The following is a 16,074-nucleotide window of genomic DNA, read 5'->3' on the forward strand; positions in this document are numbered from 1 at the left end:
AGATGACATCCAGAAGTGCCACACTTGTCAAAGTTTCAACAAGATGGCATTTCATGAAAATGTTAAAATCATAACTCACCTCAGACACCTGTCTTGCAGTTGTGCTGGGAGTGCTGAATAGCCTTACAGAAGAAGGACCTCTCTAGCCCAGTAGGTGTCCAAATTATTGCCTGTTTAATTTTTCCAAACTAGTGTCACACCAGATGATTTTGGTTTGGGGGACAAAATCTTTTTGATCAGAAATGACTGAAAACATTATGCTTGGACTTTGAAAAGATATAGGCTCACAAATAGACATTTTTTTTTGCCTAAATTCATTTTTAAATGAATTTTAGCAATTCTTTTTCTTAGTTTTATTCAAGTTCCCACTTTGAGAAACAAGGTCGGGACAGTCACACCAGATGACATTTACCATGTTTGGTTGAAGATTCTGAAGAAATGAGGAATGAAATGTTTTAATCTTGAGTAAGTTCACATAAAGCTTAATGTCCTGCACAATATTCAGAAGGTTTTTGACAAATATATTTTTTATTTATACATGTTTGACACCGAGGACAGCGAAAACGCTACGTCACGTCACCCACCCATATACAATATGTTCCCCATTTTCATTGTTTTATTGTATTTTCACATTTGCTTTGGCAATGCAAACTTATGCTAATAAAGCTCCTTGAGGCCAGAAAATTGAGGCCAGAAAAGCCTTTACAAAAAAAAAAAAGAAGAAGAAAAAGCCTTTACACAACGTGGGGGGATGGCGATTGAATAAGGCGGCAAGGAGAAAAGCCTACATAACAGGGGGTGGGGTTTATGAGCCATGGAACAGCGGCACACCACCAAGGCTTGACAGGGGGCTCAACCGACGCTCACGTCTGAATTCAGGAAATTCTCAATTTCTCACCTCTCACCTCTAAACCTGTGCTGTATATATACTGCACCTGGACGGTTCTCAGCAACCTTCCAAGTCTGGCATCCGTAAGGATTACAGAGGTTTGTTGGGATTTTCTAGCTTGAGTTTTTCTTTTTTCATCCAAAAGCGTTTCTTTTTCGTTAACAAATGGGAGAATACGATGAAGCCACGGCCTTCCTGGGGCAGACTGGCCCTTATTTCTGGATGATGTTTTTCCTTGTAAATTCCACCTTCCTGGCCCCCGGACTCATTTGTTTTGTTATCGTATTTGTCGCCGCCACTCCAAAACACCACTGTTTCATTCCCGAGGCCAACCTGAGTGCGGCGTGGAGGAAGGCCATCATTCCCATAGAGGTGGTGAACGGCCAGGAGGAGCAGAGCCGATGCCAGCGCTACAGACTGGATGATGTCAGGAACCTGTCTGCTCTGGGCTACATCCCCGGTCAGGACGTGAACCTCACTGAACTGAGACAGGAGAGCTGTGTGGACGGATGGAGCTACAGCCAAGACGTCTTCCAGTCCACCATAGTCACGGAGGTCAGTGTGTGTGCCTGTGTGTGTGTGTGTGTGTGTGTGTGTGTGTGTGTGTGTGTGTGTGTGTGTGTGTGTGTGTGTGTGTGTGTGTGTGTGTGTGTGTGTGTGTGTTGCCAGGGGTGTCGCACCAAATTCTGGGCCCCGGGTACAAGGACTCACTGCGGGGCCCCTGTGCTTTAACTATTGAAAAATAGCAGATATACAAGCTCACAGCGCGGCACCGAGTGCCGCGCTGCGAGCTTGTAGATCTGCTATTTTTGAAAAATCATGAAAATCTTTGAATATTTCAAATCCTTCTAAGGTTTTTTTTTTTTGAAAAACCTATGTTTCGATGTCAGTGGAGCTCAAACCTTTTCATGTGCAGGACCCCCAAAATGGTATGTATTTGGCCGCAGACCCCCATCTCAAAATATTTAGTTCCAGGAACCCCCCCCCCCCAGAAGCAAAATTTGAGTTACAAACGTTCGCGTAAAAAATACATATATCCAAAGATTTTCACACATTTTCACAACTTTTCAAAAATAGCAGATCTACAAGCTCGCAGCTGTGAGCTTGTATATCTGCTATTTTTCAATAGTTAAAGTATGAAATAATTAAGGCCCCTCCAACACCTTGGGCCCTAGTAACTCAGTCCCACTTTCCTACCCCTTGTGACGCCCCTGTGTGTTGCGGATGCTTTGCTGCCGGATGATGGTGCGAACTTTGCTTTCTTTTGTAGTCCAGTCTGGGACAAGTGCCCAGACAGAGTTGTTGGACGGTTTCGACGGCTTGGAATGTTCAGAGGCGAGACAGAAGGACTGGCGAAGTACTGTACTGACTCTCAGGCCCCGTGTACTGAATGACATTCTTGTTACACTGTGAAGACGAGCCGTACATGTTTTGAATGTAGGCCTACCTTGCTGCACTGTAATACTTGTGTCCTTGTATAGGCCTACATTTCATTTTGTGTGGACATGAATAAATTGTTAAAATGTCCGTGCATGCGTGTGTGTGCAGTAGGGGTATAGTCCAGTAATTTTAGGCCAGAATTAGGCTAAACCCAGGACAAATTGCAATAGTAGCAAACTCAACTGATTTTGTATCCTCAATATGTCCTTAGTGAGAGAAAAAAAGTCCCAAGGAATCCCATCACGGGAAAGTTTTGAAAACGGCCTACCTACCTTCACTTACTATACACTACACCAAAGGAAAAAATGACTCCCAAAAAATCTGCTTTAAGTGGGATGTGAGGGGTCAAACTAGGGGTTTTTAATTATTCTGAATCCATTGCAAGCATTTGTTTTGCACGAAAAACATTCCTTGGGCAAGACATGGCGCCTCAAAACGATGGTTTAGTGATGAGTCATCAATTTTCACAGTCTTTTGGGGTCCGTTTTTAGCCCAAGGAATGTTTTTCATGCAAAACAAATGCTTGCAATGGATTCAGAATAATTAAAAACCCCTAGTTTGACCCTTCACATCCCACTTAAAGCAGATTATTTTGGGAGTCATTTTTTCCTTTATAGTGTAGTTTATAGTAAGTGAAGGTAGGTAGGTCGTTTTCAAAACTTTCCCGTGATGGGATTCCTTGGGATTTCTTTTCCCTCACTAAGGACATAAGGAGGATACAGAATCAGTTGAGTTTGCTACTATTGCAATTTGTCCGAGGTTTTTTCATATAATGACTGCACTAGTAGGGGCATGTGTTCACAATCACATGGCTACTCTGCATAAGGAATTGTTGGTTGTGAGAAAAGATCAAATCTGCTGGGTTCCTTTTTTTCCCCCTCCCCTCCTATCAAGTGTTTTTTTTTTTTTTTTTTTTTTTGTAAATTAAACATCAGAATGATCTCTCCTAACAGTGGGACCTTGTGTGTGACAATCAGTGGATGATTCCTGTTGCGTCCTCAGCTCTCTTTGTGGGCTTCCTGCTTGGGTCCTTCATCTCTGGGCAGTTGTCTGACAGGTATTTTTTTTAAATTGAAAATCCCTAAAACACAGGTTCTTGTATTGCTGTCACGATTATGGCATTTTACATGACGATTAATTGTCACCAAATAATTTGATTAACGATTTAATTGTGTTTTTGTCGTTGACAATTACATTTCTGTTTGGCTTGTAGGCTTTGAAGTTGCACATGGCAGATATGACACATAACCCAAATATACAAAGAAATTAAGGACATATTTGACAACTTTACACTTTAAAAAGAACATTTTGATAGTGGAAATAGCCGATCTACATCTTGTAGATCTGCTATTTCCACATTATTTTTAATGTTTGAACATATATAAACATTTTTCAACATTTAAACGATTATGACGATTATCAAAAGATAATTGTGATTGTCAAATAATTGCGATTTGATGATTATGTAATAATTGTGACAGCCCTAGGTTCTTGTATTGCTGCAGTTTTGACTCTAGTGCCTTACAATATATTTTCCACCTGTATGTAGAAAATGTATGATATTACATACATTGCCTGAGTAGGGGCGGCAGTGGCTCAGGGGTAGAGTTGCCATCCTGGAACACGTAGGGTTCCCAAAAGGTTCCCAGTGCGGTCCCGGGCTCCCCCAGAGTTAGTGTCGAAGAGTCCTTGGCAAGACTCTGAACCCCTAGTTGCTCCCGGTGAGCAGGTTGGTGCCTTGCATGGTTTCCTCTAGCTGCCATCGGTGTATGAATATGTGTGTAAATGGGTGAATGTAATGCACAATATTTGTAAAGCGCCTTGGATAAATGCACCATATATCATGTATTAGAGTGCTGCTTCAAGAAAATAGTCATTTGATGCAAAGAACATAAATTCTGTAATCTGTATGATTCTTTTGCAAACAGGAACAATCTTTGTCCATGACAACAGCTCCATCTACTGTTATATAATGGATTTGCATTACAGAAGATGGCAATGCAGTGGATTAAATGCTTAAAGAAGGCATTGCCCAGCCCTGCATTCATGTCACCACCTATGCTATAATCCTGTGATGAAACACATTATGTTTATTTATTTATATTATTTCAATTCATATTCCATTCAGAGGTTTGTTGGCGTCCCTATTTCGGACATGTCATCATTGCATAATTCTTTTCACACAGCGTGTTGAATTGTCGTTTACATTGTTCATTTAGACCAACTGACACCAGACATGTCCATAGTTCCAGTCAAAAACAATTAATACAAATTGCTTTGTTGTTATTATTTCTGTTCCATGTAGGTTTGGGAGGAAAAAGATTGTCTTCTTCTCACTTGGGATTCATTGTTTATTTGGCCTGCTTCTGGCCTTCTCCAACTCATGGATGATGTTCTGTGTCGTCTATTTGCTTGTTGGAGCCTCCCAGATATCTGTATGCATCTCTGCATATGTACTTGGTAAGTACAGTAAAACATTCCTCATTCCCTCTTGTTTCCCTCTCGTTTTCGAACTCTTTGTCCTCCTCTTAGCTATTTCTCTCTATCTCTCCTCTTCTATCTCCCCTTTCCTTTCTCCTAAATCATTAGGCCGCAATCAGACATACGCGTGAGACATCTTCTCCGTATTGTTTGAGAATGAGGGGAGCAGGGGAGATTTTCTATCTAAGTCACGTGGTTTCATGTCATTGCTGTGTCTCTTGCTCAACCGAAGGCTGTCTTTTGGCCAAGAGACACGGCAACGACAAAAAACCACGTGACCTTCATTGACAATGAATTGGAACCCACCCCCACTCATTCTCAGACGATACGGACACGATAGCTGTCGCAACTGTCTGTAGCGCGCCCGAGTCATTATTATTATTATTATTATTATTATTACCCCTATTATTTTCTTAAATCTATCTCCCCCTCACTTTTTCTTTTTCTCTTTTTCTTCTTTCTTTTTTCCAAGTCAACAGTTCCCAAGTTACCTACTCAAATACTTACTTACTTTTTATTTTATTTTTTAAATATAGCCATAGGGTAAAATACGTAGGGGATTGTCTTGTTTGTAACATTTGTAAGTTCCTTCATTTTTTCATTTTTTTTACGTGTTGGTTTCAAAACCTTGTTTTTGTCTGCATGTTTGTCTGTAAGTTGATGTATATTAAAAAAAGAAAAATAAGCATATGTACTGTACTTTTCTCTGCCCATTAACTCTTAATGCTGAATAAAAAACTAAAATATAAAAGAAAAACACTAAAACAATAGAAAGAAGTAAATGAAATTTTAACACTCAGCTTTTCTTTTCTCTAATGACCATTTAAAATATGAATATATACTGTCCTTTAACTACAGTACTTGAGGTGAAGTGTGATTCCTCATCATTCAGTCTTGATTATATTGTCTTCCACAGGGACAGAGGTGCTGAGTAATTCTATGCGTGTGCTCTTTGCAAGCCTGGGGTCCTTTCTCTTCTGCAGCATTGGGGCCATAGTGATGCCCGCGATTGCATTTGGCACGAGGGCATGGAGGACTCTTCTTATCATTCTCTCCTCATTGTCTGTTGCTTACATCCCATTATGGTGGTAAGTTCCTCATGTCTGCACAGGGGTCTATGAGAGGTGCTGACTAAAGACAGACTGGAATTGATCAACTCAACTCAAAAGCCAATCAAAATCCTAGAGTGGCTCAAACTTGTGTGTTCAGTAACTCGTTCAAAGGCATATAGAGGCTATTCTTGGAAAGGGAAGTGGTGGCAACTGGGAACAACTATTCCCAAATTAGTTGAGTGTGGAATTTCATGTAAATAACAAAATATTGACACCACATTTTTGTTTTTACCTTTAAAGATTGTTCAATCACATGATCATTCTGGCAACCCTATTTTGAGCATTATTCACCATATTCCTGGCCATGCCCACAGTGGGCGTGGTCACATATCATTGAGTTTCCCATGGAGAGCGTAGATCTCAAAAGCTATAGATGCCTCATCCGCCACTCACTTAAACTAGCCAATCACAGCGTGGATATCATGGATATCCAGGGTTTAATGAGGTCAGTGTCGCCTGATTATGGATCCCACTGGGAAAGATGGATGGAAACGGCATAGAGCGCTCGTTTTGACAGTTATTGTCCACGACATTGCAAGCGGCGCTCGGGGGCGAAGAGCGGTCCAGGGCCGCGCGGCCGGCGGAGCGCCGCGCGAGTTACGAAGCCGTGGTGAATGCAATCGTTCTTTACGGCCTGGGCAAGCGCACGATAAACGCAATGATAATTGGGTTTTGGTGCACCTCGCGCGGTCCAAGAGACTACAACGGAGCGCTCCCTACGTCCGGTTCAGCCAATCACAAGCTTCAAAAATGAGTCCGGGGCGTGGTTATCCATCTTTCCCAGTGGGATCCATAATCACGCGTCAGTGTCGTGATCTGTGCTGTGATCTGTGCTGGGCAAAGGTTTTTCCTTCGCCTGTGCATATAAAGTTTTACACACAATGAAAAACTCAATGGCGCCCCCTTTAAAGGGCAATGGTGGCGCCCTGGATAGGGCCAGGAATAAGGTGAATAAGATAAATATTTCCCAAACTAGTTCAAAATAGAAAATCAAAAATAATCAAGCTCACATTGTGTTGAAATGCAACACACCATCTTGACACAGCAGGTATGCCTTGATTTTCTAAAGTTTGAGAACTCCTGTTTGCGACCACACTATCAAAACCTCCACCAGCTGTCCGTCAGTCTGTCTGTCACACGTCACACGTCACACTTTTTGCCCTGCTCATATCTCCGCAACCGTTGCCCCGATCCATGCCAAATTTTGCACACATACTCCATGCCTGCGAAATCACAACCTCCACCCATCAATTCACACATGACCCTCTTCTAGCACCACCATGAGGCCGATTCTTGCAAAACACATTTTTGGACACAGCTCCTACAATTTTTGCCCTAAAATCACGCAAATCGGTACACAGTATGTCTACACTCTTGTCATCAACATGGATCTGTCCCATATAGCGCCACCTTCAGGCCGATTTTTAAAACACATTATTGGACACTGCTCCTACAGATTTTGCCCTAAAATCACGCTAATCGGTACACAGTATGTCTACACTCATGTCATCAACATTGATCTGTCTCATATAGCGCCACCATCAGGCCTATTTTTTCAAACACATTTTTGGACACTACTCCTACACTTTTTGCCCTAAAATCACGCAATTCGGTACACACTATGTCTACACTCATCTCATCAACATGGATCTGTCCCATATAGCGCCACCAAAAGGCCAATTTCTTCAAACACATTTTTGGACACTACTCCTACACATTTTGCTCTAAAATCACGTTGCGACCTGACGGTCGCTTATCTCCCTATTAGGGAGTCTTACTGGTATAGCTGATATAGTAAATTCAGTAAATACAAATTGTTTGTGCAGGTTGCTCCCAGAGTCTCCTCGGTGGCTGTTCACTCAGGGCAGAACAAGGGAGGCTGACGCCATACTGAGGTATGCAGCCAGGAAAAACAAGGTTGAAGCACCACTGGTCATCTTTAAAGAGGTAGAGGTAAGGTCCATTATGCTTGTTAGTGGAAGAGTCCCATGAAATATTAGCTTCTTTTTCAATAATGACACTAATCCTGTTAAATGTCTTGTTTGCATTACTTTATAGAATGAGGTTTCACTGACACCAAAGCAATACACCATCCTTGATATTCTGAAATCCAGAAACATATGCTGCATCACACTGCTGAGTATGTTTTTATGGTGAGTCTTTAATTCCAGTCTCATCTTTCTGATTACAAGGAAGGTTTAACATTCACAAATATTCTGATTAAAGAGAAGGTTTAGCATTCACAAATATCAGCATTTTTAAAGATTTGTGTTCATTTAAAAAAGATATATAATATGCAAAAAGTGAATACATATTTAATTAATGTAGGCCTACTTGATGAAACAATGTAAGGTATCAACAAACAACTAATGCTATTAACCTTTTAATATTTATTTTCTTCTCAAGGGTGGCAATAAACATTGGCTACTATGGACTGAGCTTGAACACTTCTAATCTAAGCGGAGATCCCTTCTTAAATGGCTTCTTAACAGCCGCCATTGAGGTCCCCGCTTATATTTCAACTACATGGTTTCTGAAGAAATATCCCAGGAGAATACTGCTGTCATCATTCCTCATCACCGGAGGAGTGTTTCTCCTGCTTATCCAATTTGTTCCCAAAGGTGAGTCTAATTTTTGTGTTACATGAATGCAACCCACTTAGGGAGGGGTCGTTTTTTATTGAGGGGTGTTACTGGAGAAAATGTATAAGCCCTTTTATAAAATGCCATGACCCTCCCTCTCAATTGGGGGAAAAATCTATGACCCTCCCCAAGCATTAAAATAAAAAAGATTGACCCTCCCCTACAACATGACATTTACCACAGTAAAATTATGCCTTAAACCTAAATTTAGTTATTCCTAACCAGTGGTGAGAACAGAACAGAGAAGCAAGTTCTGGGTGGGCACTGCAAAATGTATTTTCTTTCTTTTTTACTGTAAATTATTAGGATTTTTTTAGGGTTAAAAACGGGGGCAGGCAGCAGCAGCAGCAGCAATGAACAATAATGAATATGCTAATATAATGCATTTAGATCCCAGCTGCACTTCATCCCAAAAACACATTTCCAAATATAAACTAACACACCCTCCAAACTAAAGTAACACACAGTGAGTAGCCTACTGCTGCTAGTGTAAAAGTCAACGTGGACATCACAAAAAAGGTGAGAAGTTCTTAGAGGTTGAGAACAGGTTATTTGACATCTAGGTTAACAGTTGACACATGTGCACAACACATTTAAAAGCTGCCATTCATTTCATTCATTAATTTTGCCATTCATTTTGTGGTGTTGATTGCCTGTGGTCAAATCTGGGTCAACAAGCGATCGTTAACCTAATGTTATTTTTTTTAGCACCATTTCACTTTTTACTTTAGGGAGAGGGATACAGTTCTGACAACCATTGTTGCTGCCTTACACAGCTCTCCATTGTTTTAGGAAAATACATTGTAGTATAAACACAACCACTTCAGTTCATTCACTAACTGCAGTGACTGTGGGGCATTTCTAGGGATGACACCCAGGGTTTGTCATTAAATGAAGCAGATTGCTGTTGACAATGGTTGCATAAGTGCCTGTACCTCTGGAGCCATTGTTTGCTTTGAAAAATTGCATGACCCTCCCGTGAATTCAAAGTGAAATCAGCAGACCCTCCCTAGGACTGAAATTAAAATAGCATGACCCTCCCCTATTTTCCTCCAGGGGGTGCAGTTCATAAAAAACTATTGCTCCCTTAACCAAATCTCACAAAAGCATCCATTCAAGTGTTTATCTGCATGGTAGCTGTATATAACATGTACTTATCTTGTATTAATTATTGCCACAGCTAATAAAAACATAATTAGACACATATTTGTCCTGAACAGGCCTCTCAGTTCAAGATAATAGGCACCCCCAAACAGAATGTCTCATTCACATTCCCATCATCCACCTTCATCTTTCACAATCCCTGTTCTGCTTTCAGTGCAGTTTTGCATGACAAGCTTAGTATAAAAAGTTATTTAGGTAGTTACTGTATAACGCAAACACACGCCAGAAACAATGTTTTTTTAAGGGAAATACAACTAAATTCCTCTAAATGTTTTCCTTGTCCACAAGGACAAGGATTAAATGACTAAATTAAATGATTAAATGATTAAATGACATTTAAATCCATCAATCCCGTGCTCTTTATTGGTATGACTTAGTTTCACACACAGGCAATAATTATTACAAAATGTGTGTCACATTTTGTCAAATGGTCTCTATCTAATTTCGGAATTAAATCTCTCCCCTACAGACCATCGTGACATTGCTGTGGCTATGGAAATGATTGGGAAGCTTGGCTTCACCATGGCCTTCGCAATATTGTACATCTACTCAGCAGAACTCTACCCCACCGTAATCAGGAACATGGGCATTGGCATTTGTGCTACAGCTGCCCGTATAGGCAGCATCACAGCTCCTTACGTCCTCTATTTGGGTATGTATGTGCGGTATATCTGAGACTGCTCATATGTTATTTTATAGTATACCACAGCATTGAACAAAACAAAAATCAAACCTTGATTCGAAGTGGACAGGAGGTGAATCTGAGCAGCTATACCCTGTGTGTGTGTGTGTGTGTGTGTGTGTGTGTGTGTGTGTGTGTGTGTGTGTGTGTGTGTGTGTGTGTGTGTGTGTGTGTGTGTGTGTGTGTGTGTGTGTGTCTAGTCTGCACAACAGTGCCCTTCTCAATCTGTTCCTGTCTGTCAGTACAGTACAGTAACTTTGCTCAAGCTCGCAATTGGGTTATGTTCACCCTGGCATGATAGGATATAGAAGTCGGAGTTCAAGTGGTTTGTAATCAGAGTCAGATTAATTTATTCACCGCAAATTACACAAGCACTGACTAAGATGGAGATCTGTCGTTTCTGTAGGCTATCTCCAAGTTACACAAGCATGAGATGAGATCGAGATCTGTTTTTCTCTCTCTCCATCTACTCTACTCCCTTTGTTACAAAAAACATGTTTGCATATGCAGTGTTCAATCCTGGTAGAGACACTAATATTATGAGAGATGATCAATTAAACGTGCCACAATATAAAACCAACAGCCAGGCCCATTAGTCATCAATAGATTTGAAACGTGGATATGGGTATGCCTGTGCTATATGTAAATCCATTCCCATTCCCTAATACACTTCCAAACTATGGCGTCCTCCTCCTGTCTCCTTGGGATTCACTAAAACGTGTTCCATAAACATCATTGATGAATTAATGGCCTTTGTTTTTTGATATTGTGATAAGTGTAATTGATCATCTTCATGCCAATAGAAAATGTGAAAGTGTGTCTCTTACCAGGTGATATCAGTCAGATAACCACGATCCGACCAATCCAATAAGGACAATAATTAATCCCGATGGTAATGTGTTTTGTCCATTAGCAGCAAGGAATCAATGTAATTAAGTAGTTTATAATCAGACTCAGATTATCCCCCATGCATGCGTCAAAGTTGCACAATAAGCACCCGTCGTCCCCCTCTTCCCTCTATGTTACAACACCTGTTTACATTATGTCTTTAATCACCTGGTAGAGACTTACAAGATATGAGAATTACAAGATATGATCAATTAAACTTACTTTAATATCAAAAACCAACAGTCGTTAAGTCGTCAATGATATTTATAGAACACGTCGTAGTGAATTCAAGTGAGACCTGATCTTTGAATGTATGGCAGGATCGACGCCAGTTTGGCAAAATGCCTTGTTAATTAACATCATGCAGGATTTACACACTACTACATTACTTTACCTCCGTATTCATTGCCATGTTTTAAAAGTATTTTCTGCAGGTTTGAAACTAGGATAGGCTTGTGTTGTGTTGTGTCGTGTCAGTGTGTAAAACCTTGCATGATAACAAGCTGTTAATGGCTGCAGCCTACTGGAATTCAATTAATGTGCTCTATAAACATCATTGATTAATTAATGCTTTTCGTTTTTCATATAAGTTTAATTTAACATATAGAAAATGGAATACGATGCGCACGGTTTAGTTGTATGTACTGTAAATGGATGGACTGTCAAAACAAGTTATTATTAATTAGAATACATCACAGACCCTTTCAAACGAGAGGGCACTTGTGAGTAAAGTTGGCAAGTTGTTCAACCACTAATTAACAACAATGCACGCTCATTTTAAGATGACAACAACATGGATGCAACAATGGTCTGTCGCATCCAGATGAAACACGATGTTAATCATGTGGACAGCTGGACATGTTAAAACGTTACCTTGAATGGAATATCAATGAGGAGCAAACATGTCAACTTTCCCAAAAAGCTGTCCTATTAAACCAGACACTGGTACTGCATCCACTGTCTGTATCCACAATATAACGTTTGAGTAGCCTAATTTATTACCTTAACATGTCAGCTGAGCTGAGCAACCATTACGCACGCCGATGTGCAAATGGTAATGTGGGAAATTAATGTACAGTATTTGTGCAAGTTTGCCCTAACATTTGTGTATACTTATTATGTTCAAACATTTCATATTAGATCTTGAAACGGGCCTCCAAAGTCTTAGGGCTGCCACTGTCTACCGTACCGTACCTTACTGTACTGTATTGTACCGTACTGTACCTAACTGTACTGTACTGTACTTTACTGTACTGTACTTTACTGTACTGTACTGTACCTTACTGTATCTTACTGTACTGTACCTTACTGTACTGTACCTTACTGTACCTTTCTGTACTGTACCTTACTGTACTGTACTGTATCTTACTGTACTGTACCTCACTGTACTCTACCTTACTGTACTGTACCTTACTGTACCATACTTTACCTTACTGTACTGTACCTTACTGTACAAGTAAATTGTTTAAGAAGCACTGATCCACACTGTGTGTGTGTGTGTGTGTGTGTGTGTGTGTGTGTGTGTGTGTGTGTGTGTGTGTGTGTGTGTGTGTGTGTGTGTGTGTGTGCGGACAGGGGCGAAAACATAGTCGGCCATGCCTTTCGGCCTTGCGGAGACATTAATAGTATGAGAGTATATACCGTGCTCTCTGGAAATGTTTATGTATCACCAATGGTTGCATTGTATTTGTGTGTGTTCACAGGCACATACAGTAAGCATCTACCATACATTCTCATGGGAAGTCTCACTATCGGCTCATCTGTGGTTAACCTCTTCCTTCCTGAGACCCGCAATAAGGACCTTCCAGAAACACTGGAGCAGATGCAGAAATGTCAAGGGTAGGTTTAAATCCCCTAAAGTTTCTACAACGTACTTCATTCTACTGTATGAACTTGAATGAATCTAGTGTTCATTTACAGAGAGAGTGCACAAATGCTTCCATTCTCTCCTGGAGTTAAAGGACACCTCTAACATCTAGGCTAATTTTCTTACTTAAAATGACTATCCATGGGGTCTATTAGGCAGAAATCAGGGGCGGAACAAGCCCCTGGCGTGCCCCCACGCGAGATGCGCAAATGCGGGACACCAGGCTCCAACAGAAGACATCTACACGTTGTCTTCATGCAAAAATGTAGCCCTACCAAGTTTCTAGTGTCTCACTGTCTCCATCTCTTTCTGGAAGAGATTGCACATGAACTCTTCCATCAGCACTTAGACGCTCCAAAACAAACACTCTCACATTAATCTTCACACTACAAACATCACTTTGCTGTTTTTCCATAACAGCATTATAAATAACATCCATTAAGAGAACTAGGCCTACATTAATGACAGCACACAGTTTAATTGACAGCGATGCATCACTGAAAACCAGCATTATTTATATTAATTACTTGACTCACCTGCTAAAGTAAGGAGGACGACGACAAAAGAGCAGTTGGGCACATTTTGTTCCATGTTACCGTCTACATTATCTTGGTTTCAGAGAGCATAGAAAATATTAACTGTTGCCCCAAAGTCTTGCGTTGAAACTTTATATTCCATAATGCCCTTCAGCAGCACTAAGGGGCCCAATAGAGCTTCATGTCATACCAGTGGGCATTTAAAAATAATTGTATTGTAATTGTATTGGATATTTGTAATGTGATCATTCAACACATGTTTTATTTTGAAATGGTAGCAGCCTACTTTAGGAAATAGAAGCAGCAGACACTGGATAGAACAGCGGCTCCGTCTGTATACATTGTTATTAGATTTCACCGACAGCACTAGTCGGCCTGACTCGGCCACTGGGCCCCAAACAACTCTCGGCCCCCACGCAATTGCGTTGTCTGCGTCACGCTATTTACGCCACTGGAAGAAATGCCCCTGTTGTCCAGTTTCCCCAGCAGACCCCAGCAGCCCTCATAGCAGCCCATAAGCCTTTACACTATTTGTAGCGGTCAAAACATTTTATTTGTTGTTGTTTGTTTGTTTGTTTTTTCATGAATGAGTTACTTATTTCATTACAAACACATCCATGCCTTGGTTGTCCCACACGATCCGCCACAGTCTTTTTGGGGTGAGAAATCGGCCACAACTGCCAATCAAAGTGACTGTACTGGCCAATCACAGTGAGTCTTTGCTGGAACTTGGCAAAACACACAACAGCATAACATCTGTTTATCAGAGTGCGGCGGCTCGTGTGGGACAACGATGGCTTGGAAGTGTGTGTAATGACAACAAATAACAGATTGATAAAAACGAAGAAAAAGAAAAAAGAAAACACTTTTGACTGTAACAAATAGCGTAAAAGCGATATGCTTAAGGCTCCACTATGCTATGAGGATTGCTGGCTTCTGCTGGGGAAACTGGACGACAGGGGCACTTCTGCCTAATAGACCCCCATGGACATATATATTGGTAATTTGGGACCAATATAAGTAGAAAGATTAGGCCTATGATATTATTTAGTCTGGAGATGTCCTTTAAAGACCCATAAGGGTACATTTGGACCCCTGGTTACAGGACTCGACGCTGAAAACCAGTGATATATCTTATAAACAATGTTTCCACCCAACCTCAACAACTTCACCATCTTCAATCTATCCTCATGTAGCAAGGGCTAATTCATGAAAAGACTACACCACCCTCACAAATAGGAGTGAGGGATCCTATAAACACATAACTATAGCATTAAACCATATACTGTATATATGCTGGACAATGTAACTGAAAGGTTCCCCACTTATGTACAGGTTCAGAAGGAACAGAACCAGAGGCTGAGGTTAGCCTGGGTGCCCTCCTGCTCGCTCCATTCCGTGATCTGTTTTGTCACTAAAATCACAGTCTGGAAAGGAGCCTATCTCCAAGGGAAGGTGGGACATAGAACTTATTGGTCTGTGGTGCGGGGCGGGACAAACACACCAGTATGTTGCTGAGTGTGTCATCATACCAATGCGCCCTGCGCCGCTAGTAAGCAGAGTGGAACATGGCGGCCATGGATAGTATTGACAAAACAAATCACGGAACGGAACGGAGCGAGCAGTTTGGCACCCAGGCTAGGCTGATGTATCCAAAGTGTCAAGGTTATTAAACAAGTAGAAAGATATCAAGTTAAAGATCAAGTTAAAATACAGAAGGGAAGAGGGGTTATTATGCAAAAGTCAAGATCCTTAAAGGAGGATTACGGATTAAATTGCTTTTCTCTTGTCTCCAAAATACTGGTCAACTGGTTCGACCCGAAGAAGTATCCAAAAAAAGGGGGATTTTGGAGCGATGGAATAAGAATATTTTGATATGCTCTTCTGCTGCCGTTGTGTTCGGGTCGGCCAAAATGGACAATATTGCCTTTTTTTTTGATAAAACAACGCCTGGACCAGTTTTTTTAGGCTAAATAACAACAATACAAGGTAAAAAATGCGATTTAGTCCGTAATTCTCCTTTAAAATGGAACTAAGCCCAACAAACAGATGCTATGGGTTGAAGGCTTAAAGATGTGCCATGACCCCCCCCCCCCCCCCCCCTTCAAAACATGATGATCAGGTATTATGATTATACTAGGAGGAATATTCTTTTTCAAAAGTGTACAGAAAGTGTTAAAATTATGTTTTATGTGGCCACACCCACCAGTTCATTAAGTATGCCTGGTTGTTTGGTGGGACCCATCTGAAGTATTGGAGTGCTGAAGTGTTGGGTGAATGGTAAAAGGGGAGGGGATTATTTTATGATGTCATTAAATCTGTGTTTTTCGATCTGGCCTTTTGACTCAAATTTGACGCAAATTTGCACATTAT

General features: G+C 40.9%; 1 protein-coding gene across 1 annotated transcript; it reads left to right on the top strand.

Moving 5' to 3' along the window:
* Nucleotides 1-1,054: 1,054 nt before the first annotated feature.
* On the top strand, nt 1,055-13,141 carry LOC308296884 (organic cation/carnitine transporter 2-like; the record flags this gene model as incomplete). Its single annotated transcript, XM_080740238.1, has 8 exons — nt 1,055-1,444; nt 3,283-3,386; nt 4,635-4,789; nt 7,760-7,875; nt 7,981-8,075; nt 8,329-8,543; nt 10,198-10,380; nt 13,002-13,141. The coding sequence occupies 8 exons, from the start codon at nt 1,055-1,057 to the stop codon at nt 13,139-13,141; spliced, it is 1,398 nt and encodes a 465-aa protein (XP_080596364.1).
* Nucleotides 13,142-16,074: the final 2,933 nt, after the last annotated feature.

Source organism: Nannobrachium achirus (assembly GCF_963921795.1).
Source record: "Nannobrachium achirus genome assembly, chromosome: 2".
In the NCBI taxonomy this organism is placed as follows: domain Eukaryota; kingdom Metazoa; phylum Chordata; class Actinopteri; order Myctophiformes; family Myctophidae; genus Nannobrachium; species Nannobrachium achirus.